This window comes from Psilocybe cubensis, assembly GCF_017499595.1.
Source record: "Psilocybe cubensis strain MGC-MH-2018 chromosome Unknown contig5, whole genome shotgun sequence".
Taxonomy (NCBI): domain Eukaryota; kingdom Fungi; phylum Basidiomycota; class Agaricomycetes; order Agaricales; family Agrocybaceae; genus Psilocybe; species Psilocybe cubensis.
Window position 1 is genome coordinate 9,680 of NW_025952843.1, and position 23,986 is coordinate 33,665.

The window sequence follows — 23,986 nt, forward strand, 5'->3', positions numbered from 1 at the left end:
TCATGTTGATGTTGATGTATGCCATTGGGACAGTGAGGTTACTGAGGCGTATACCCATTGTCAATGTGTGGTGATGAATAGACGACAAAGAGTGTGCGTTCTGTATGTGACTTGGAAATGATCTTGTTGGTCAGCTGGTTGATGCGAAGCAGCGACAATATTTCACATCTTTCCATTAAGAGGGTCCGGTGCACAGTGATCTGAAATATATTTAATTGTTACAGTCTACCAGTTTCGCTGCATAGAAGCGTGAAACGAAAGGCGTGTTGGTGTCGTAGCAAAATGAAATCCACCCAAAAAGAGCACGGCACTCACAATATTATGATACAAGATCAAGAGGCCGAACGATAGGCCGGCAGGCGAATTGAGTGACCTGGTGTCACCAGCTTCCTACGCACAGAAAACGGGACACGTGTTAGAGCGCCCGTCACTTGTGATTAACCGGGAGTCTGAAGCCAACGATGTGAATGAGGAGGTACTTACTGGCTAGCGCGCAGTTTGCAGTGGCTTGACAAAACTGATGAGGTGGACGTGAGGATGTGGCAGTCGCGGGGAATGCGGGGGTGGTGGCGCTGGGGCGGGGGAAGCAACCAGAGAGACTGAGAGCTAATACACCCAGCTAGTGTACTCACTTTTAAAAAATTGAATATCCAAACGCAACCACCACTCCGTCAACGCCAGAAGACATTACCAACCCCATCATCGTGACACTCAATTAAGACGCGTGGGATGAAATTGAGTACATATGCGACCGTGCAGGACGTAGCCGACTGCTAACCTTTCCCCGACCCGCTCACCCTATTTGGGAGCTCGAGAGCGTAAGGAGCTGATATCCAGTTCAATTGCACCGCCGCCCGGGAAGCCGAACGATGGGGTCGAGCACAGAAGAGGGCGTCTGCATAAACTCCCGTCGCTTTCATCTGTGATTTCTCTGGATGATTCGCGCAGGAGGATGGTGCGTGATACTTATCAGTGGTATGCAGTGGGGAATATGTAGTACCTGTATGAAAAAGAGGAAAGGGTTTGTTTGTTTGTCAGACACGCAACTTGTCATACGCTACTCGTCTTCGAACATCTCTAGGGGTGGGGTGATTATATGCGGGTGTGAGAGCATTTCTGGGGGGCATAGTGATGTAAAATTGGAGCGGCTCACTGCGAATCAGAGGTACCGAAACCCTTCATTGCTAAAGCGTACACCAGTAAAATGGGAAGCGGGTGGAAGTGATACTGAGGGGAGAGTTCGAGAGAAATCATTTTCTTGCACGAGAAGATTACAGGACATGGTCAATCCAATAGAGTAAACTTACCGAGGGTGTATTCTCCCCGTCATTTTGGTGATTATATACCTCACACTCGTTTCCGTGCTCGCGTTCAGCCGGTGGGATGTTACAAAATCGTTTCATGGGGACGGAGCGGTAGCCGACGGTGGGTGAAGGTGAGGACTGAGCAGGAATCTGGTGACAAAACGAATCATTAGGAGTCCGAGATGCAGATACAGTAGCAATTACGCACCTCTAACCGTTCCGCAATGTACCATCAGTCTCCTGTCAGTTTTCCCTATGTTTTATACCTCTGGAGTGCGAGTTTACGATACATCGGGCAGAGGTGGGTGCGCATAAACGTCAAGGAAAGGTCGAGAACGGCGCTGTAGGGCCTACTTGAAGGCCAGGATTTTGAATAGGGAGGCTGTACCCAGGATGACAGGAAGGTAATTGAAAGGTCTGGAGGCCTGGAGGAGGGGGTCGATTTAGTTGAGTGAAAACAGTATTGATGATGCGGAGAATGGTTCAACGGGAGGTGTAGGCAGTAATAATGAAGGGAAGGGCCTGAAAAGAGAGATATCATTCCTGTGCGTGAGCCGCCTCGGAATTTGATAGTGCAAGGGGGACTGAAAGCAAAACACTTACCAAGAGTGTGTTCCACGCGCCGCATCTAACTCCTGACGGTTGTCCGTTGACCGCTTCCGGACGGTTGAAGACCTGTCACAGATTTGTAAGCCCCACTCTATGTGAGTTGTCGTCCATTGATTAGAAAGAGGAAGGGAAGGAGGCCGAAGGGGACCAAGCGGCAGAAAGTAATGTCGAATCATCATGGGGTGCAGAAAATGAGATATTGACTTACGCACCTCTAACCATGCCATTCTACGTCACCGAATACTCTTCTCCCAAGATCGGCCTTTAGCGAATGCGAGTCTCAGATAAAGTAATAATCCAAGAGTACCCATGGAGTCTGAACGATTGAACACAAAGGGACGAGAGCGTGAGAAAAGGAAGAACTCGCGATCAGAGTGGTTTCGAGAGGAGATTGAAAAGACTTGTCTTTGTTCGCTTTTCACTAGGCTCCTACACCAGTCGTTTCTGACTCAGCATATTTCGAGCTCCGGATATGTTCTTTAATGCTCCTCATCTCTCCTGACGCCGCTCAAGTGGGAAAGGAGAGATTGTTGGGTTATCGATGGCTGTTCATGTGTGCTATGGTTAAATAATAACGGTTGCTTGCATATGTTAACTACTGGGTAGCGAGTACTCATGAGAATATAACCCTACGACGGTGGCACGGATACACCTGATGCTATATGTCTCTTATACCCTGACGCACCCGCAGTTTTCTCCCAAATCATTCCAGCTGCACTGAGTTTATATTGTTAATGAACACATGTATATGGATGGACCTTCTGGGCTACACTAGGAAGCGAAGGGAAAGTAAGTCGTTTAAAGCTGTTTCGATCCTTTTTCCAGTGTTTCTTTGCGTCATAATCATTATTGTTAATGAACACATGCGTATGGAGGGTGTCCCGTCCGCCTCTCACCTTTCTTCCATATAAATGATTTAAGGTCCAACTAATAGGTTGAACGCGAGGCAGAAACATCAACCTCGATGTAACCTGCCGTGATGTATTAAAAATAGTCCTGGGAGAAATGTCATATTAACCAATCACAGTTTCTGTGGTGGAAATAGAACATGAGGTGGATGACGGGTCATTTCTCTGGGCACGTCATGGAAATGATGCGGCTGTAAGCATAGAACCACGCCGAGTGTGTGTATTCACAGGAAGATTGTTTTTTTTTCCTAAAAGAGGTGAGTCATTTTACACACGAGGAGTTGGAGAGTTCATTGTACACTAGCCTTACAAGGCCGAAAACATGAGAAATACCCCTTCATTGTTCGATTTGTGATAAACCATTCTCTCCCTCCTCCCACATCTACATCGCTACCCCAAGCCAGTAAATCCAACACAAAAATGGATTCCAGCAATACGTACGATTATGGCTTTTTTGATTATTCTTTGGGCCATGATCTTTTATTCCCTGACTTATGGGTCGGTGAGTACACTCCCCTCTAATAAAGTTGAATTTCTTATCGATTTTTCGACTGCTGCTTAGACAATACCGAACGACTATCTGATGGCTATCCCCTGACAGATGGTCTTCCGGTCAGCGTCGGCAGCCCTCCAAACACCATGCCCTCATTTTCAAGCGACTTCGATATGCCCGTCGAGCATATCGCAACTTCCTCTTCCTCTTCTTTTCCAATTATGGCCAATATGCGTAGTAAGATACGGGATAATCTGCATTCGAAATTCGACGCTGACCGTAAATTAAGCAGAAAGGTTCAATTGGATGTCAAATGTGCATACCGGAACAAACGAAGGATACGCCGCATCAGTCCCCAATTCACACACTGGCACATCATTTTACAATTCAGTTGTTCAGTTGTCTCCGCAACACTGCGCTCAACTGACAGCAGAGTCTTCATCACACCCTCGACTTCGCCAGGAGCCTGCGACGGTCCCGACTCCCTCTTATCATTCTCAACCTTTTGAGAATGCTCACTGTAAGAACCAAAGTACTCCACGCTCGCAACTTCAAGCTAACAATACACTCCTGAGTAGTATTTTCCGGATCGTCGCTAGCGACGTTCCCCTCTATAGATGTGAATTCGGCATATGCGCCAGACGATAGCACAGCATTTATACAACCCACCGACATCTCTGGGGATTTCATCAGGTATTCAAGCCACCCACCCACCTCCTTTGAGGCGTCATTCTGCGGATACCAATCTCAACCGACCAGTAATCAGTGGGCGGATACATATGGGGGCCAGGATAATGAGTACGTCCGAACTTGCAATAGAATGTAAATTCAAACTGATATTGGCGGTCAGGCATTCAAATTATCATTTGACGCCCAAAGTATCTTTGTTGGGAGATAACCAAGAAGCTACACAGCAAAGTCGATACGTCGACATTGCTCATGCAGGATTTTGGTGCAGTACGCCTGAGCCGATTACTCGTGTGAGGCACGTCAATGATAGGAGTTTGGGGGCTCTGAAATCTCGTGGTTAGTTATTCTCTCAGATTTTTCTAATGCCGAAGATCGCTGAAACAAAGGTCACAGCATCCCAGGTACCGTATACAACGACGCCTTGTGAATCGCAGAGAGAATTGAACCACCCAATGCTTTCAAGAACTCAGCAACTTGTTTCGTACTATCAGCCTGGGAGGCACGATAACCTCCCAGGCAATCTTGCCAACAGTTTTCACTCCAGCGCCGGAGAAAAGAAGTCATGTCATACAGGATCCATGCAGATGGATTTGAACAGCGAAGGAAGCTCCGGGGTTGACCCCGTCGAGCCTTTCGCTAGGCGTGGACACCATGATGGAGGGTATGATAACGTGCATTCTTTTCTCATATCCAGAGAGTGGAACTGATATATGTTTTGCCAATTTTTAGGATGGTTGACCGTCCCTCTACGAAGAAGGGTGGTGACAGGTAAGAGCCTTCCTTCACATAGTAAATGAACCCGTCAGCAGAACTGACTTTGTCTTGCAAAATTAGCCGAGTCACCAACGCTTCCAGACACTCCAGGAAGCGAAGGTTGTCGACGTCAGACCGAGATAGGTATGTACAAACGCACCTTTTACCAATCCTCTCAATGTCTAACAGTCTATCTCCTCCCTTCCATTTCTGATGCAGAGGCAAATCCGCTTCTACCGCCAAACGCCCGAGGACAGGGTCTCTACAGGACCCTGTGCAGACCAAAGAGGGAGAAGGCAGGGTTTCGGCGACCCTGAAGCCCGCAGTGAGGCCGCAGGTGGTGCAGCCAGCGCGACCGCGCTGTCTCGCTGACGGGTTCTCAGAGGGGCGTCTGGTGATAGAAAAGCGTGAGCGTCACCGAAAGAAGGAAGGGGGTTTCACCTTCCAGGTGATGAGGCCCACACAAGGGCCATAGGAGGCTCTAGGGGGGAGTACCTCGGTTTGATGCTAGCCACCAGAAAGTAGTTAGTATCTGAGAAAATGAAAAAGTATACAAATACCTTGGGAGACACTGAATATCTTGATAAGTTTGAGTATCTTTTAACACTGTCATAATGTAGGTGGGATAACATAAAGGCGACAGTCGTCCCAGAGCATGATAAGAAGAGATCAGATAACCCTTTGGTTTTCATTGAGCTAATATCTCCGAGATAATCACGACGCTCAGTGACCGTGGGACATATTGCTGCGAACGGCCTTTCGGCACTTTGTGTTCACGTCTTTTTGATCAACCTCGACAGTTGGGCGGTAAAAAGAGGAACGTCAATGATAACACAGACAATGAACCCATAATAAGTACATTTGTGCCATTATTCATGCGTTGACGAATTAAATATTTCAAGTGGAGCACTTCTAGATTGCACAGCACATAATCACTCATGCCGTACAAAGTTCACAAAAAAATTCTAGACAAAATCTCATACAGATGCACAGAGACAGAGACGCGTTTTATATCTCCCTCCAACAAGAATAGATTAACTATGAACAAGATTGCCGTTGTGCGAAAGATGTATAAGTACACGATGAGAACGGGAACTTTGCATCACGATCAAATAATGAGTGTCCCATGAAACATACACCACCGCAGCCAACTGAGTCTTATATGCGTATTAGATTATGGATATACATACTCGAAATCGACTAATCTCAACCTGATGTCATCCAATTCTACTTAGTACGCAAGTCAATCAACTCAACCTCATCGGCACACCCCATAAATCGCGATCGGAGATTCGAGACGTACAACACTGAGAATGCGAATGGAGACTCTGATTTTCACGGAATATGCAAATTCATTCACAGTGGATGAACAGACCTCTTTGAGTTTTTTGGACCGCAACAGCGTCGCTGCTATCTCGTGTGCTCAGGCTACAGACGCTATGTATAGGTACAGTAAAGAAATTTTAGACTAGTTCGGACAGACTCTATGTAGAGGTGAAAGTTTGGAGTTGGTGGAATGGAGATGTTGGGGAGGAGGAAAAATTTCATGTCTGGGATGATTAGGAATGATTGTGGTGAGTGAGACGAATTGTAGGCAATAAATGACGCTGTAACTCACTCTCTAATTACAGTTTACACATTTGTTAAGGTTTTTGGGTGTTTGTTGTGCGGTATTGGTGGATAATCAATGCGTTTGAGCGATTTTTGTGAATTTGGAGTTTATCTCAAACGTTCAGCTGGACTCAGATCCGTATACTCTACCACAATAGTACCGTATTTACCTTCATGCATTATGAATCCCAGGAGATAACGAATTCTAGGCAAATCACTGGTATTTTTCATCCTTCGGATATCGTATCACACACTCCAGTAACCCTCCAACTTTCATCGCAAATTTCAGCCCTCAAAGACGCAATTTGCAACTTGTAGCTTACCTATACATCCATTATCCATAATAAAACGACCCATATTGACACATAATATCGTGCCACATATCCAAAATGTTGAGAAACATCCCGTTGCACTTCGTATCCCAAATATCCTTGCACTAGAACGTGATGGCACGTTAGCTGAACCAAAGAGGGACGCGCTATGACTGCAACAGCATCTGGGAGTAAAGGAGACGGTGGAAATGAGGCTGACTTGTGACATGGGAGAATATCAGGAGGATTTGGGCATGATACATAATTTGTTTTGTTCGCGGTGAGGTTTCCGTTTGTCCATACGCAGGCTGCGATGTTGTGGGTTGACGGGATGTTTAGATCATTATGCGTGCTTGGGTGTTTGAGTGGGTAGGTACAGTCGACGTACAGATGTGCGTTGTTGTCAATTGTTTCTCTGTTTTATTGCCCATGGTTGGATGAGCCCGGTATATCCTTAAGACCTTCATTTGTCAACTTTAGTTTAATCACACGACGTACGTCGATAGTTATAATACTTCTACTAAACCTGGCACTAGATGCTCAATCATCACTTCAGGAGTTGCATAATCAACGATATGGCAGTTTTCATAATATGCACACTAACCTGGATGCAGGAAACACGGTACAACCCTATCATATATATACGCGTCACAATTTGTCGAATATATGCGCAATTTGATGGAAATTTTCAAAGTGGCCCACAAGATTCATTATATTTGATCATCCGTACATCTATTTCACAAATAAAATGCGGATGGAAATTAAAACTGACCTTGACAAAGTCGATTGTGCGCTCTGAGTCAGGGAGATGGATATCGGCACTCCCGTTAGCGTTGCAGTTACCTTCAGCGAGCACAAAATCTGTCACGGCCATTTTGATTTGGCGGCACGGGTGAGGGATGTGGATAGGAAGGAACCGGAACATGAGTGAACAGTGGGTTATTCGCTGAGGAGACGGGGACACGATGAAATTGAGGTGGTCGGACCCCGGAGTTGTTGGCGAGAAGTAGTGTAGGTTGCGAGGTACGGAGAGGGAGAGACCAGCTTATACAGGCTGAGGCGGTCTCGGACAGGTGTCTGCAACTTGGCTATGGTTTACGTGTGGCCTTCCAAAGATGCCAGTGTGCGAAGCGCGAATGATCCTGAGCGCTACTCTCCCAGAGCCACATTTGTTGCGGGTAATCTCATTGATCCTAAGCAGAGACGCCGTCCGTTTTGTGTTGCACTATAATTGTATTGCTCAGAAATTTGCACCATTACAGTTAGAATTCGACGTACATAAGTGAAAATGACTGAGGTGTGCTACGCTACGTGATTCACGCGTTCGGGGTGAGTGAGATATCAGGTTCACCATTCGCAGCCTGCTTCGACGAGCATCGAGCGTTACAATATAGAAGTGGGAGGACACCGACACCGGAAAATGCGCTGCAGGTTGGCCACGCAGCGTACACGTCAACAATAGAGAGACGGTGGGGGCGGGGCTTTTCCCCAACAGGACCGCAGAGAAAGCCGTACACACGCGACATGTGTTTCTGCGATATGAACGGCAAGGACAAACAACCCTAGTCTCAGATTAGCGATTTCCGTCGAATGTTTACCCTGTTGTCGTCTGTAATACGTCTCCAAAGCAAGATTCGCTTTGTTAAGCACTGGGCAAGTAAGTTTTGCAGGTCTTTGATGACGGGAGCATGGGAATGGGAGGAGGGGAACGAGAGCGTGTGGCGGGGTCCAAAAGACGAAGGTACTGTGTGTATGCGCCTACAAATATGCAGGCCCCGGGTGGTCGATAAGTGGTCGATGACGTGTCTCAACAGATAGAGATGCGAGGAGCATTCGGAGAATGAAGGGAGACGTAGCGTAGACCTGCCATTCCACTTTACTGACGCTTTATGCACAACTGCGCTGCACACAGTATGTCAAGAGTCAGTTATTGACTGGGTGTAGCTGCCGCGGCGTCGATGTTTCGCATGCGCCAGTGCAGTGCTGACTAGGAAAATGATGGTGCCGGGTGTAAGCGACAGCAGAAAGACAGGAAAGGGTGGTGGTAGTTTCTGTGGTTCCATGTAAAAACGATGGAGAGCATGTAAAGTACTCACCGAATTCCTCCTCATCGACATCTGAATCCATTGTCCCCTCCTCAAGGTCATACTGCTACGTAAGCCACAAGGTTCCCAGCATTTCTCAAATACACACAGCTGACCTTCCCTTCGAGTCATAGTACTTCGAGTGGCTGGAGTAGTCGATGGTGCGAGCCATAGCAGAGGGAGGGGAGAGGGTAGTGGTGGTTCCATGCGGGAACAAAGAAGAGAAAAATTAGAGCGCTCAGCGAAATCCTTGTCCAAGTCAACGCCTAAATGTCCCAAATACAGAGATAAACACCTCCATTCAAATCGTTGTCTTGGTTGGAGTAGAGCTGAGTGGAGATGGCAGTGGAAAAAAGAAAGGAAAGCAGTGAGGCTCGCATTGTTTGTCCTTGCTGTTGTCAAGAGCATTCAAACTCCGCTTGACTCCTGATGTGCACGCAAGGATGGGTCACAGCGACGATATGCGCCTCGATAGTCCTTCCATGCTTCTTTCTCGAGCGAGCTCTTGAAATGATATCGCATGAATGAATTAGATACTGTCAGTATGTGCGTCAACATAGTTTCTGGTCGGATTAGCCCCCCTATAGCTCTTATGTGAATTATCATAGATGCGCGACTTGGAAGGGAGACGCCGCGCACAAAGTGTGTGTGTGAAGCCGATAGAGGGGGTGTTGAGTGATGAACCAGTTTGTTTTTGACAGGGTGGTGTAGTGGTTGAAGAGGAAGAGGCGGTGGCAGTTGTAGAGATTGCGGAGTGGGGAGTCGGGTCTGTAGGGGCAGGTGTTGACCGTGATGATGATTGTGGCGAGGTGCCAAAGAAGGTAATGGAGGAACAATATAGGGAGTATTTGAAAAGGTAAATGTACCACCTGATTGTGTACATCGACACACAAGCAATTTCTGATCGACGTCAACGACGAGTGAAACAACTTCAATGATACGTGCTGATCAGGAGTGTTGTGGTACTTGCAATTGTACAAGCGATATGGATTGCTTGTAGCGGAGATCGTAAGTAAAACTCAGGACGTCGTGTAGCCCAACTGCACAATGGTGATATTGTGGAAAATTTGTAGGACAACATGGAATTCTAGATGGACTCCGAGCGGCATATTTACGAACTGCCAGCTCTGTGATGACCGCTTTTGCACATCCTTAAAGACTTATCCAGGCTTTTGCAGCTTTTATCTTTATGCAAGGCTGCATGCAATACCAGGATGTTGAGCGGCTGCCGAGAAGGAATGCGGATCCTCTGTGCGTGTAGAGGGTGTCAAATATGACCACGCTTTTCTGGTGGACCAGATAATGGACCGGCGACCCAAGGAGGACTCACTGTAGGAGACCGTTATCTGATTTCTTGTTTCCATTGGCTACAATTTGCGCATCATACAATTTTGGTTATGCTAAAAGCACTGTATATTGAATAATATGGGTCTTTTCAAAGATATGTGGAGTGCAAATGAGACTTTTTTCAGCTCTGGAAACACCTCCGCCAATGTAGATTTAAATGCGTTGTACTCCTGATGTGTTTGTATTTATTCCTCCGGACACTTCCATAAATAAATGTGTGCTTTTAATATGATAGATCATGCTTTCAGCACCAACTTGAACTATATCGATTACTTTGAAGCAGATTCGTGGTCGGGTGTACTCCGAAAAGTCTGTGTCTCCACCTTGATCTGAACATCCCCCTAAGTGAGATAAATTGCTTCAGTGTTTTGCCTATTAAAGAAAAACAGAAAATTACAACGCACATAATCGGTGTGATCTTTCCCGCAATCTCCGTTCAGAGCACACTGAGCCTGTATATTCTCAGTTGATGGCTGGCAGCAGTCGCCGTCTCTATCGCATTTTGTGTACGGAGATATTTCGATTTTGGAGGAAGAATGGTCTTTGCTATTGAGAGAAATACTGATATGTCCTTTGGATGGGCAAATTTCGGTCAGCATACGTTCACGTCGATCAAGAGAGGTGAGGAGACTGCATGCATAAACTATATAAAGGTATACAGCAGACAGAATAACATTAGTCAGAGTATGATATGCACGTTAAACACACGGACCATTGCTGAGGAAAAATAATGGACCTTCGTACGCTGGGGTACCGTTCATAAATATTTTCTGAGAAAGTCATTAGCGTGATCAAGTTATGCGGTGTTGTAAGGTGAGGCTTACAAGGAGCAGTGTAGTAAGGTTTATCAGCACTGTAAGAATGCCTGTAGCAACCGCATAGAACGTCAATGATTTCACAATGCATCTTGTTCTGCTATGATGTCAGAAAACAAGGAAAAACCAAGTTCTCATGACGCACCGTTTGATTTGGGATTTCTTCTGCCAAAGAAGGACGCACAGAGTAGCCGCAATAGTTGAATCGGCTACAAATATTGAAATTAGGGTGGCGTACAGTGGTCCCTGATTATTGATAATATCATAAATGTAGCTGAAATTATTATAGATGGAGTTTTGCTATTACAAACTCACTGTCATGTTCATGGCTTCGATGCCATTTGCTCGATGACTAAGATAACAGCGCAATGTAAAAAATGCCCGTTCAAGCATTGTATACACGTACGACAAATATGACGCATCTGTATTTCAAAAATAGACAGTGTTAGTCAATTATCATCACGTCGAGAAATACCACGGACATAATCCCGCCACTATTGCACTGATACTTGGTAATATCTGCAGTCCCGCATATGCAATCAGTAGGTATTTTCAGTCTTTTGTTAAGCCTCGTACCGATATCACCGTGAGGACCCGGCTACCACCGCTCACTAAGGGGAAAGAGGTGTTAGCAATCAACATATGTTCCAAATCGTCATGTGAAAGTAGCGTACACAGCCAAATTTTGTAACAGTATAGTCTATGTTCACAACTTGTTTTAGTGGGCCACCGCGGAGCGTGGCATGACGAGTCTTTACGATTCAGCGTCACGCTTTGTAATAATATAATATATATATAATATAATATAAATATGTCCAACTTTGACGTGGATATCGGTGCAATGGACGAAGTGATATTCAGACTCCAAGGCATAGTTAGCGACAAGATGCTACCACCAATGGCAAAGCCTGCTTTGTACGTCCACTCCATTGAGGTGAATTAATTACAAATGAGGACTGTTACAGCCGCGACAGAACGGTCAAGCAACAACCATATTTACGTACCGCCATTGCTATCACGGGACTCGGAGACATTGTGTTCAATAAGGTGATGGAAAAGCTAGAAGAAGTTTTCCTCCGTTTTGCAAACAATTTTCCCGCGGACAGCGTCAGCGGCTATGACCCAGTTCTTCACAAAGACACGGGTTTCAATGTTTTCCATGCGCATAGCCAATATTTCACGAAGGTATCCGCATATCAAGACAAATCTGACAACATAGGTTTTCATCCCCTGGTCAACCCTGATAACGTGTTGGCGTCCATGGTAGGGGACAGTTTCATCCACGCAATCGATAACAAGGTACAGTTTCTTCGTCGGGAGATACTTCCTGACGGAACAGCCAGGTATGTTTAGAAAATACCAACAACACATCACAACCAAACTAATATCATGTTGCAACAGATATTATTCTTATAATCCTGCCTCCATACGAATTGGAGACATTGTCGAGATCAGTGTTTAGGGGGGGAGCGAGCACCGAGCGAAGCGAGGTGCGAGCGACTAGTTTAAACTGGGAGTTAAAATGGAAAGAAGCCAGAGGGCTGTTGGGGGATCCCAACAACCAGCCCTTTCGTCTTTATAGACTCTTCAGTGGCTATTCTTAGAAGGAATGTTCTAGACATCCGATGACAGCGCGTGAAGTGATGCTGCGCAGCTGTCATGTATCTTACCGACTATCACAAATCTGTCAATGTTTATTGTCAAGTTAGACAGGTCTCTGATGAACAGAGTGTCACGGGTCAATGTGGCACATGGTAACCTGTCAAAAGTGGATCCAACACTTTTGTTCTTTGACATCGTGGGTTATTGACTGTGATGTGAATCACATGGATATAGAGTACTCTGGTTACGTGGCTCCGAGTAACCGCGACATGGGAATATTCACATGTCTAGAGTATAAATAGCTTACCTGGGTCCTTACCTAACAATCAATTGATTGATTGTTGTGAATCTTAATTGGACAGTTCATGATCCGGTCCATCAAAAATGTTTCCACGGTACTAAGGAACTTTTCCCGAGGTACTAAGTAACTTTTCCCATGTACTAAATTAGATCCGGCCCTTCACAATCACATGCCGTTCGGAAGTTCACACGCCTACCTTACTTCCTACTAAGGTTAGACTTAGTTAGCTTAGGGTTGGGGTTAGGTTAGGGCTTAGGGTTTAGGGTTTAGGGTTTAGGTTTAGGTTTAGCTATTTAATCCAATGTGTTGCTTGTAAGTAGATGTTTGTTACTTTGTAGCAAGGAATACTTACGGTTAGGGTTTTTTTCTAATGCTTTACGCCTTAAGCGCTAGTATTCTTTTCATCGGTTGTAAGATTTGGATATTCTGCCGAATTCTGGATGTTCCCTCTCTTGTGAGATTGAACGTCTATGAAGTATTATCTCGTTATCACTTTCGATACTTATCTGCTCAGCAGCTTCAACTAGAGCAGAATGATAAGTTTCATTAACGTTTTGAGTTTCGGGAACAACACCACCTTTTTCGGCAATGTCTTCATCCAGTTTACGAAAGACTGTTTTCTTCCACACATTTGCAAGGTCGAAAAGATTAGTATTGCGTTTTCGCGATACTATCCAACGACTTCCGAGTAGTCCTATCTTCCTCAAATCCGGTACGAACTCAGTTTCTCCGTCCACGAGGATCTGTGTGAACAGCTCCGGGCGAACATCATCGAGGTCGTGAACGTAATTTGGATCTGGTTTGATAAGGGGTCTGGACGAGTCTGCACTATACAGACCTTTCTCGGCATGTTCATACCATGCCGACCAGTACTTGGTAACAGTTTTTCCAAGTTCAGCAGCTGAAAACCAATTCCATACCTGATCAAACCTGGTTTTAAGTACAAGAATGGATTCGTCGTGCTCTGCGACTCGTAAAGCGAATCGCTTTTTCCAACGTTCTTGTATATTCTTCTTACACCAAGACATGACTAGGTTTTCGGGATAACCGCGCATCAAATAGAGAGCGTTAAGGTCTCTAATTGCTCCAATGTAGATTTCCTTGGTACTACATAGCACGGCTAACCTGGATAACTCTCCAATGTAGACGCCACGTTTGACGTCCAAAGGATGATGTGATACCCATGGAACTCGTTCTCGGTTGTTTCCTGTCTTGACAAATGGCTTCCAATGAAGTTTTCCAGACTCCTTGAATATGAAAGCATCGAGAAATTGACATCCCGACAAGGAAACAGCCCATTCGATAACACAACCATCGAACTTTATTGTTTCTTTAATAAGATTAAGTGCAAGTGCTTCGGACTCGGCGTAAACAATTGCGAAACAATCGTCGATGTACCTTCCATAGAAGGCCACATTTGGGTGGTCTAAGATTTTTGACTTTATTTCAAAATGGGCTCCAAAGAGGTTAGCAAGGTCCGGAGAATCCGCGACGCCCATTGCGAGGCCATTTTTTTGTCTAAAATATCTAGACCCATGTTGTGTTATCAATTGCGTATTGCCAATCTCGATAGCACGTTTAAAGATGCCCAATTTAACCAAGTTATTCTCTAACGAATTTGGATTAATATGGGCTAATGCAGTGTTTTCTTCCGAAGCGTTGAGTAACCATTCCTCGTACATACTACAAACGATTTCGATGCACAAGTCCAACGGAATATTGGGATAGAAAGCGACTACATCCCCGGTGACAAAATACCATTGTCGTTTGGGGTCTATACGCAATTGGCTTAATCTCGTAAAGAGATCCTTCGTTCCGTGAATGATTGAAGGAGTCGATTTAATAATCGGCTTAAGCTCTTTTGATACAAACTTGGCTGCAGGATTAAAAACTACAGAGTGACACGGAATTATGGGCCTAAATCCAGTAGGTTTCTTGTGGATTTTAGGTATACCATGAAATTGAGGATACTTGAACGATGATCCGTCTTCCGGTACATTCGATAGAAAGAATCGAGACAACCCAAGTTCAAATAGAAACAGATGTTCATCTTCGACGGTACGTGCGAGAGTTTGCATCTGAATCATTTTGCTCTTCATAACTTCTTGCGCAACTTCGAATTCTAACTCTTCGTAGTTGCGTTCATCTTCAAGAAGATTGAGCTCATTCCTTAATATCCAGTCGCGTTCAGACACCGCGAGGCCAAGATTCTTATCTGTCATCGTAATAACATAGTTGTTATCGATAAGAAACTTTTGGATCTTGTCCCTTTTAGGAGAGAACGCGTGCTTTCGCATCTCTTTAAGGGCTTCTTCCGGGATACTTGCGATCGTTTTAATAACGTACCGACGTCCCATTGAAAGGCCAAGTTCCATAAATTGCGGTAACATTGGAGGTTTCTCTTTCTTTTTAGAGCTTACTCCATAGTCTGGATCGAAAGGTTTATTCATGCCTTCTTTAAACAAAAAATAGATACGCCATCTTATTCTTCGTTGAAAATCATTCCATGCTTGCATGATCAGACTTTTAGAAGGCAGTGTAAAAAACATATAATTGAGTCCAAGAGATAAATCATTTGCTACATCAACAGGGACCGAAACACCAGGACTACAGTGTACACTAGATCTATACTGGCCAGCCAATAAGAATGAAATCGGGGTATTGAGGTGTACAAAAGAAACTGCGTCTGTTTTAGTCATGGTGAGTATATCGTCAGGAATAGAGTTGGGGAAGGCGGGTCTCACCGACGTAAATGATGCTACAGTAGACCGCGCGTCTAGGCTCTTGCCTTTCCCTTTCCCTTTGGATCGTTGTTCTTGACGGGAGCTCTCCCCTTCCCTTTCTTCTTGTTGTCGACCTTGTTGGAAGCCTTGGTTTGAGGCTTCCTCTGCGAAGGCGTCGACGACGACTTGGGTTTCGAAGGGCCAGCTTTCCTGGCCTGAGGTTGAGGAGCCTTGGACGAATTCTGGCCAGACAAAGTCTGGGTAATTAGAGTAATAATTAGTGTCCAGAATTATGGGTGAAGGGTTACGAAAACTTGCCTTCTTGCCCACAGATCCAAGGTTGAGCTTTTTGAGACGTGCATTCAAGCCCTTATCAATAAGGGATTGAATCGATGGACCTGGTTTGGTCGCATCGGCCATCTCGACATCGGCTGTTGCCGCAGTCGTCCGCTTTTTCTCAATCTTAATTGCCAAGACGCGGTGGCGCATGTTGACAATCTGTTTGATATGAGAAAAGATCGCCGGCAGTATAGTTTGCAGCGCACTGCATTCGGCTTTCTTTTGCGGAGACACTACCCACTCTGCTATACGTCGAACTCCCTTGTTGTCTGTAGAGAAAACAGGGAGCTTGTAGCTGGATTTGCGATCATCGTAAGTTGCCTTAACGATGAGGGCAGCAGCTTCGTAGCAAGAGTTGAGCGCGCATTTATCATCCCAAAAAGCCAGCTCGTCCTTTTTCGCCTGAACGGCGCCGTCGTTAATTGCCTTTTGGAAGGCATCACGAGCGGAAGAGAACGTAGTGGAGACTCGAAGAGCCTCCGCTGACCCGGCATCCGCGAATTCCTTCGTAAGTTGGAACTCGGGTGCCTTCACCTTAAGGCGATTGGGCGTGTTGCCTGCGCTAACGGCAGATTCAAGGCGCTCGAGGCTAGCCTTGACTGTTTCCCTCTTATCGCACCACGATGCGAGGTTGTGGAGAAACTCCCTAAGGGCAGCACGATAGTCAAAAAAGACGCAGTCTATGACTTGGTCAACGGAGCGGCACTCAGCTATTTTTTTGATGACCACAGTGGCCAGCTCGTCGATCAGAGCGTTATGGCGGCCTGCTTCATCGTTGACGCCGAAGACGGTGTTGTTGACGACGGCCTGGGTGAGTGCGTCCAGGGTGGGGGACATGGCACGAGAGAAAGCAGCAGAATATTGGGATGACATAGTGGCTGATGGGTGATAGCAAAGTCGTTGGGTTTAGGGGGGGAGCGAGCACCGAGCGAAGCGAGGTGCGAGCGACTAGTTTAAACTGGGAGTTAAAATGGAAAGAAGCCAGAGGGCTGTTGGGGGATCCCAACAACCAGCCCTTTCGTCTTTATAGACTCTTCAGTGGCTATTCTTAGAAGGAATGTTCTAGACATCCGATGACAGCGCGTGAAGTGATGCTGCGCAGCTGTCATGTATCTTACCGACTATCACAAATCTGTCAATGTTTATTGTCAAGTTAGACAGGTCTCTGATGAACAGAGTGTCACGGGTCAATGTGGCACATGGTAACCTGTCAAAAGTGGATCCAACACTTTTGTTCTTTGACATCGTGGGTTATTGACTGTGATGTGAATCACATGGATATAGAGTACTCTGGTTACGTGGCTCCGAGTAACCGCGACATGGGAATATTCACATGTCTAGAGTATAAATAGCTTACCTGGGTCCTTACCTAACAATCAATTGATTGATTGTTGTGAATCTTAATTGGACAGTTCATGATCCGGTCCATCAAAAATGTTTCCACGGTACTAAGGAACTTTTCCCGAGTGTCAGGGTTTCTCCAGTTTCCCCTCTTTATCTTCACAGAATTATCTTATCCTTTCATTATCTTATCAATTATCTGATTAGATAGTTTATTTCTTTCATCACAGCCTTTTTGCTCCACTTCTTTCTAGTAAATTCTATATGATTCCTAGTCTTACTCATCCTTTTTCTATATGATGTCACTTTTATTCTTTAACCTTCCTTTATGATGTAATGTAGGGAATATTCTAGAATAGCTGTAGAGTATAAATACTGGACTTGTAGGTAGCTGTAGCTTCAGCTTCAATCTCTTAGGATATCCACTATCATTGGTGTGATCTCTTAGAATCATTGAATCTCTCTCACACTCTTATTCTCTCTTTGCTCTCTTATTCTCCCTCTACTCTCTCTCTCTCTCCCTTGCTTGATCTTTGTTGGTGGCCTTGTCACACTGATTATAGTGTTGCCCTGACAGAAGATTGAAGCTCTCTCAAGACAACTCCACCATCTCTTTTTCAACACCACACTCTTCACCTCTTCAACCTCTTCAACATCATCACCTCAACCTTCTTCCTCCACTTCCAACCCACCAACCTCTTCATCAACCTCTTCACCAATCTTCTTACCAACCTCTACATCTCCACCAATCTTCAACATCCTCCTCAAGACCTTTCCTCAAGACCTTTCCTCAAGACCTTTGGCTCATCATCTTTCCTACTCTCTGTTGTGTGCTGTGTGTGAACTTAGTAGATAGGGATACCAACTGTTGGGGCAGACACAGTCCTACTAGTGTTCTGTTTTTGGTGGTCTAGGAAATATCCAGTAACCCTGTGATCCTAGGTTTAGAGCCCTGAGTGGTGTGACAACTGGGTATCCAGTAGATAGATATTTTTTTAGAATACTTAGTATAGTTTCAAGGGCACTTTTAGTAGATAGCTTCTCCCACACACACATCAGAGAGCCTACCTACCCCTACCCATGGACATGGACCCCTCCCAATTGCCTCCCACCACTCCTTCTGTGGAAGAGCTCATGCATCAGGTCCAGCTCCTTACCCAAGAGTTGAATTTTCTTAGACAGCAGCAGCAGTCATCATCCACTCCACCACACCCTCAGCAACCAGTCAGTCAGTCACCATCATCACCACCACCACCACCACCTGCTGCTCTAGATATTCACTCTTTCCCTACCCCTCATGTTGCCCCTTCCTGTTCACACTCTGTCATTAAAGTCTCACCTCCAGATCCATTTGATGGTTCTATGGAGAAGGCAGAAAACTTCCTCAGTCAGCTCAAATTATATTTCTATGGGAAAGGGATTACAGATGACTTTCAGAAAGTTATTTGTGCTCTATCTCATATGAAAGGAGGTACTGCTGGGAAGTGGGCATATGAGAAGACTAAAGTAATAGACAATGCTCAGTCCCAAGAAGGTCTTTGGGCTGACTTTGTTTATGAATTTAGGGAAGTGTTTGCAGATCCAGACCCCTCCAACACAGCTAAGCATAAAATGCACATGCTCAAGCAAGGCAGACAGACTGCTGATGAGTATGTTGCTAGCTTCAGGGCTCTGATCTCAGATACTGGGTATAATGATGCTGCTTTGGTAGACCAATTCAAGGCTGGGCTCAATGAAACTCTCAGGAATGCAGTCTACTATGTTCCTGACATGCCCAAAACCTTGGATGAATGGATTAAATGGAGTACTAGGCTAGATAGGCAGTGGAGACAGAGTGAGGCCTTTACCAAGTCTCTTTCCTCCTCCTCATCTTCTCCCTTTCTTAAAGCCCCAACTCCCAAGGCTGTTCCTAAGCCTACTCCAAATCCTCCAGTCTTTTCCAACAGCAGCTCAAGGACCTTTGGTGCTCAGGCAAAGCAACCAGATGTAGTTTCCATGGAGGTTGACTCTGGATGGAAGTCAGTTAGGCCAATTGTTTGCTTCAAGTGCAGAAAGCCTGGTCATAAGGCTGTAAACTGCAGGTCATCAGTTAACATCAATGCTATGACCCATGAAGAACTGGCTGACTACTTTGGGAAATTAATCTTGGAAGGCAAGGAGCAGAAAGATGAGGAAAAGAAAAATTTTTAGAAGCACCATTGGTGAAAGACATGTCCCAATGGAATAGATTTAATGTACTAGAAAATGAAATTGACAGACTTGATCCTCAGTCTTCAGATTCTGGTGCAGAAATCATGTCTTCTTCTTCCTCTCTTTCTACCTTCCCTGAAAAGATCTACATCCTCAACCATAATCCTAAAACCTCTACCCATTTGTCTGTCATCTTAAAGACAATGGACACAGAGAAAAGGTTATCTGTTGATGCTTTGCTTGATTCTGGAGCTACTGGCCTCTTTCTGCATTCTGGTTTTGTGAAGTATCATAATCTCAACACAAGGAAACTTCCTAGAGCCATTCCAGTCTATAATGTTGATGGTACTCTCAACAAGAGTGGCTCTATCCATGAGGAAGTAGACTTAATTATGGTACACAAGAACCATACAGAAAGGGCCACCTTTGCTGTTTGTGACTTGGGAGACAAATCTGCTATCATTGGACATACTTGGCTTTGGCACCATAATCCAGATGTTGATTGGAAGACAGGGGATGTTCAGTTTATTAGATGTCCCTCTGACTGCCAAATGGAAGCCAAAAGAGCCAGAAGAAAGAGGCAGAGAATAGCTGCAGTCAAAAGGAGGAAACTCCCTCAATTTGATGAAGAAGAAGATGATTCTATTGAAGATTCTTCTGATTCTGAGATTGAGCCTGAGGACAGAATTTTCATCTCATACCTTCATCCTCAGAAGCAGTCTATTAATGCTACTTCTACTATGTCTCAAAGATTAGCAGAAGAGTCTCATCAGCAAGCTGATTCTCCTAAGAAAACCTTTGAAGAAACTGTCCCTAAGCACTATCACCAGTTTAAAGGTGTTTTTTCAAAGGAATCTTTTGATAGGCTACCAGACAGGAAGCCTTGGGATCATGCTATTGAGCTGAAACCTGGTTCTGAACCTTATAGATCCAAGATTTATCCTCTCTCTCCCAATGAACAAAAGGAACTTGATGCCTTTTTAGAGGAAAATCTGAAGTCTGGCAGGATTAGACCCTCCAAGTCACCTATGGCCTCCCCTGTATTCTTTGTCAAGAAGAAGGATGGATCTCTTAGGCTTGTCCAGGACTATAGGAAACTGAATGAAATGACCATCAAGAACTCCTACCCCCTTCCATTGATTTCTGACATTATCACCAAACTCAGCAAAGCCAAATACTTCACCAAACTTGATGTTAGGTGGGGATTTAACAATGTCAGAATCAAAAAGGGAGATGAATGGAAAGCAGCCTTTAGAACCAATAGAGGGCTGTTTGAACCATTGGTCATGTTCTTTGGTTTAACCAATAGTCCTGCTACCTTCCAAACTATGATGAATGATATCTTTATTGAGCTCATTGATGGAAATGTTGTCATTGTCTACATGGATGACATTTTAATTTTCACTGAGACTCTTGATCATCATAGAGAGGTAGTCAAGCAAGTTCTGCAAATCCTAGAACAGAACAAACTCTACCTTAAAGCAGAGAAATGTGAATTTGAAAAGGAAAAGATTGAATATCTTGGACTAATCATTTCACAAGGCAGGATTGAGATGGATCCTGTCAAGGTAGAGGGAGTTTCTAAATGGCCTGAACCTGAAAATGTCAAGGATGTCCAATCATTCTTGGGATTTGTTAATTTTTATAGAAGGTTCATAGAGGATTTTGCAGACATTGCTAAGCCCCTTCATGAATTGACAAAGAAAGGAACAGTCTGGAGATGGAGTCTTAGACAGCAGGAAGCCTTTGACCAGTTAAAGAAGAAAGTCACTTCTTCACCTGTCTTGATTTTCCCTGATGATAACAAGCCATATAAAGTTGAAGCAGACAGTTCAGATTATGCTACTGGGGCTGTTTTATCTCAGGAAGGATCAGATGGGAAATGGCATCCTGTAGCCTTTATGTCTAAGAGTCTATCTGAAGTAGAAAGGAATTATGAGATCCATGACAAAGAGATGCTGGCTATTATCAGAGCACTAGATGAATGGAGACATTATCTTGAAGGAACCCAACATCCCTTTGAGATTTGGACAGACCACAAAAACTTAGAGTACTTTATGGTTGCCCAAAAGCTCAGCAGAAGGCAAGCCAGATGGTCACTCTTCCTGTCCAGATTTGATTTTACTCTTCATCATAGGCCTGGTAAAAGATCTCTTAAGCCAGATGCTTTGTCTAGGAGACCAGATCATAAAAAGGGAGAGAATGATAACCAAAATGTAGTTCTCCTCAAACCTTCCTACTTTAAAATCCAGGCTCTCAAGCAGGGTCATGCTACCATTACTGGTGCAGAAAATGATCTTCTTAAGAAGATTAGAGAAGCTAAGGAGATGGATGAAAAGGTGGTCAAGGCAGTTCAGGAGCTCAAGAAATCTTCTACCAAGAAGATTGAAGGACAGGAATGGTCAGAAGAACAAGGCCTTATTCTCTACAGGGGGAAGGTGTATGTTCCCAAGGACAAAGATCTTAGAAGAAAGATTGTGGAACTGCACCATGATGCCTTCATTGCTGGACATCCAGGGAAATGGAAGACAATTGAGCTAGTCTCTAGGAATTATTGGTGGCCAGGAATGTCACATTTTATTGCAGCCTATACCAGAGGTTGTGATAGATGCAACAGAACCAAAACCTTTCCAGCCAAACCTCTTGGCCTCTTGATTCCTACTGAGATTCCCTCTGATGTCTGGCAATGCATCTCTGTGGACTTTATTATGGGATTACCAGAATGTCAAGGGTATAATGCCATTATGGTGGTTGTGGATAGACTTAGTAAAATGATCCACATTATCCCTACTACAGATGAAGTCACTTCTGAAGGGACAGCCAGACTATACAGAGATTATGTCTGGAAACACCATGGCTTACCCATTAAAATTCTGTGTGATAGAGGTCCACAATTTGTCTCAAGGTTTATGAAAGAACTCAACTCAATACTTGGTATCCAGACAGCCTCATCTACAGCCTATCATCCCCAAACTGATGGTCAGACTGAAAGAGTTAACCAAGAAATTGAGCAGTATCTTAGACTCTTTATAAACCATAAACAAGATGATTGGGTTGAATGGTTAGCTCTAGCTGAATTCTCTTATAACAATAGAGTTCAGGCTTCAACCAGGCAGACACCATTCATGCTCAATAATGGCAGACATCCCAGAATGGGCACTGAACCCCTTAGAGATAGTAAAATGGACACTGTGAATACCTTTGTGAAAAATATGGAAGAAGCCAGGAAAGAAGCAGAGTCTGCACTTAGAAAAGCTGCTGATGATATGGCTAAATTCTATAATAGACACAGAGGTACTCCAACTCAGTACAAAGTTGGGGATTTGGTATGGTTGGATGGCAAGGACCTCAAAACTGATAGGCCCTCCAAGAAATTGGATGATAAAAGATATGGGCCTTACAAAATTACCAAAGTTATTAGCCCTAATGCCTATGAGCTTAAGCTGCCATCTACCATGAAAATCCATCCAGTGTTCAATGTGGTTAAACTTCTACCTTATCACCCAGATATTGTAGGAAGAAAGCCTCCTTCTAGACCACCTCCTGTCATTCAAGGAGAAAATCCTGAGTGGGAAGTTGAATTTATCAAGGACAGCAGACTTTTTAGAAACAAACTTCAATATTTGGTCAAGTGGAAGAACTATCCTAATGAAGAATGCACTTGGGAGCCTGCAGAGCATTTAAAAAATGCTTCTAAGGCTATCAAGGACTTCCATGCCAAACATCCTTCAGCACCTAGAAGGATTTCTGCTGTGACCTTTGATAGACTTTCTTTCACTCCTATTATTAACTTTACTGAACCTCCTCCTCTTCTTAAACCCTCTAAACTAACCCATCCATGTGCACATTGTGGAAAATGTGCCTTAGAGAGGGGGTGATGTCAGGGTTTCTCCAGTTTCCCCTCTTTATCTTCACAGAATTATCTTATCCTTTCATTATCTTATCAATTATCTGATTAGATAGTTTATTTCTTTCATCACAGCCTTTTTGCTCCACTTCTTTCTAGTAAATTCTATATGATTCCTAGTCTTACTCATCCTTTTTCTATATGATGTCACTTTTATTCTTTAACCTTCCTTTATGATGTAATGTAGGGAATATTCTAGAATAGCTGTAGAGTATAAATACTGGACTTGTAGGTAGCTGTAGCTTCAGCTTCAATCTCTTAGGATATCCACTATCATTGGTGTGATCTCTTAGAATCATTGAATCTCTCTCACACTCTTATTCTCTCTTTGCTCTCTTATTCTCCCTCTACTCTCTCTCTCTCTCCCTTGCTTGATCTTTGTTGGTGGCCTTGTCACACTGATTATAGTGTTGCCCTGACACCGAGGTACTAAGTAACTTTTCCCATGTACTAAATTAGATCCGGCCCTTCACAATCACATGCCGTTCGGAAGTTCACACGCCTACCTTACTTCCTACTAAGGTTAGACTTAGTTAGCTTAGGGTTGGGGTTAGGTTAGGGCTTAGGGTTTAGGGGGGGAGCGAGCACCGAGCGAAGCGAGGTGCGAGCGACTTGTTTAAACTGTGAGTTAAATGGAAAGAAGGCCAGAGGGCTGTTG

At 44.5% G+C, this 23,986-nt stretch overlaps 3 protein-coding genes across 3 annotated transcripts; 2 read left to right on the forward strand and 1 right to left on the reverse strand.

Annotated features, from left to right (window-relative positions):
* Window positions 1-4,366: 4,366 nt before the first annotated feature.
* JR316_0013541 (uncharacterized protein) lies at window positions 4,367-5,232 on the forward strand (the record flags this gene model as incomplete). The annotated part of the gene is made up of 4 exons (XM_047899131.1): window positions 4,367-4,665; window positions 4,734-4,772; window positions 4,839-4,901; window positions 4,977-5,232. 4 exons carry the CDS (start codon window positions 4,367-4,369, stop codon window positions 5,230-5,232), a joined length of 657 nt encoding a protein of 218 aa, XP_047741785.1.
* A 5,147-nt stretch (window positions 5,233-10,379) lies between these two features.
* On the reverse strand, window positions 10,380-11,318 carry JR316_0013542 (uncharacterized protein; the record flags this gene model as incomplete). The annotated part of the gene is made up of 6 exons (XM_047899132.1): window positions 10,380-10,451; window positions 10,515-10,753; window positions 10,823-10,880; window positions 10,935-11,022; window positions 11,071-11,171; window positions 11,241-11,318. The coding sequence occupies 6 exons, from the start codon at window positions 11,316-11,318 to the stop codon at window positions 10,380-10,382; spliced, it is 636 nt and encodes a 211-aa protein (XP_047741786.1).
* Window positions 11,319-11,736: 418 nt separating this feature from the next.
* Window positions 11,737-12,387, forward strand: JR316_0013543 (uncharacterized protein; the record flags this gene model as incomplete). Its single annotated transcript, XM_047899133.1, has 3 exons — window positions 11,737-11,840; window positions 11,891-12,268; window positions 12,327-12,387. The coding sequence occupies 3 exons, from the start codon at window positions 11,737-11,739 to the stop codon at window positions 12,385-12,387; spliced, it is 543 nt and encodes a 180-aa protein (XP_047741787.1).
* Window positions 12,388-23,986: the final 11,599 nt, after the last annotated feature.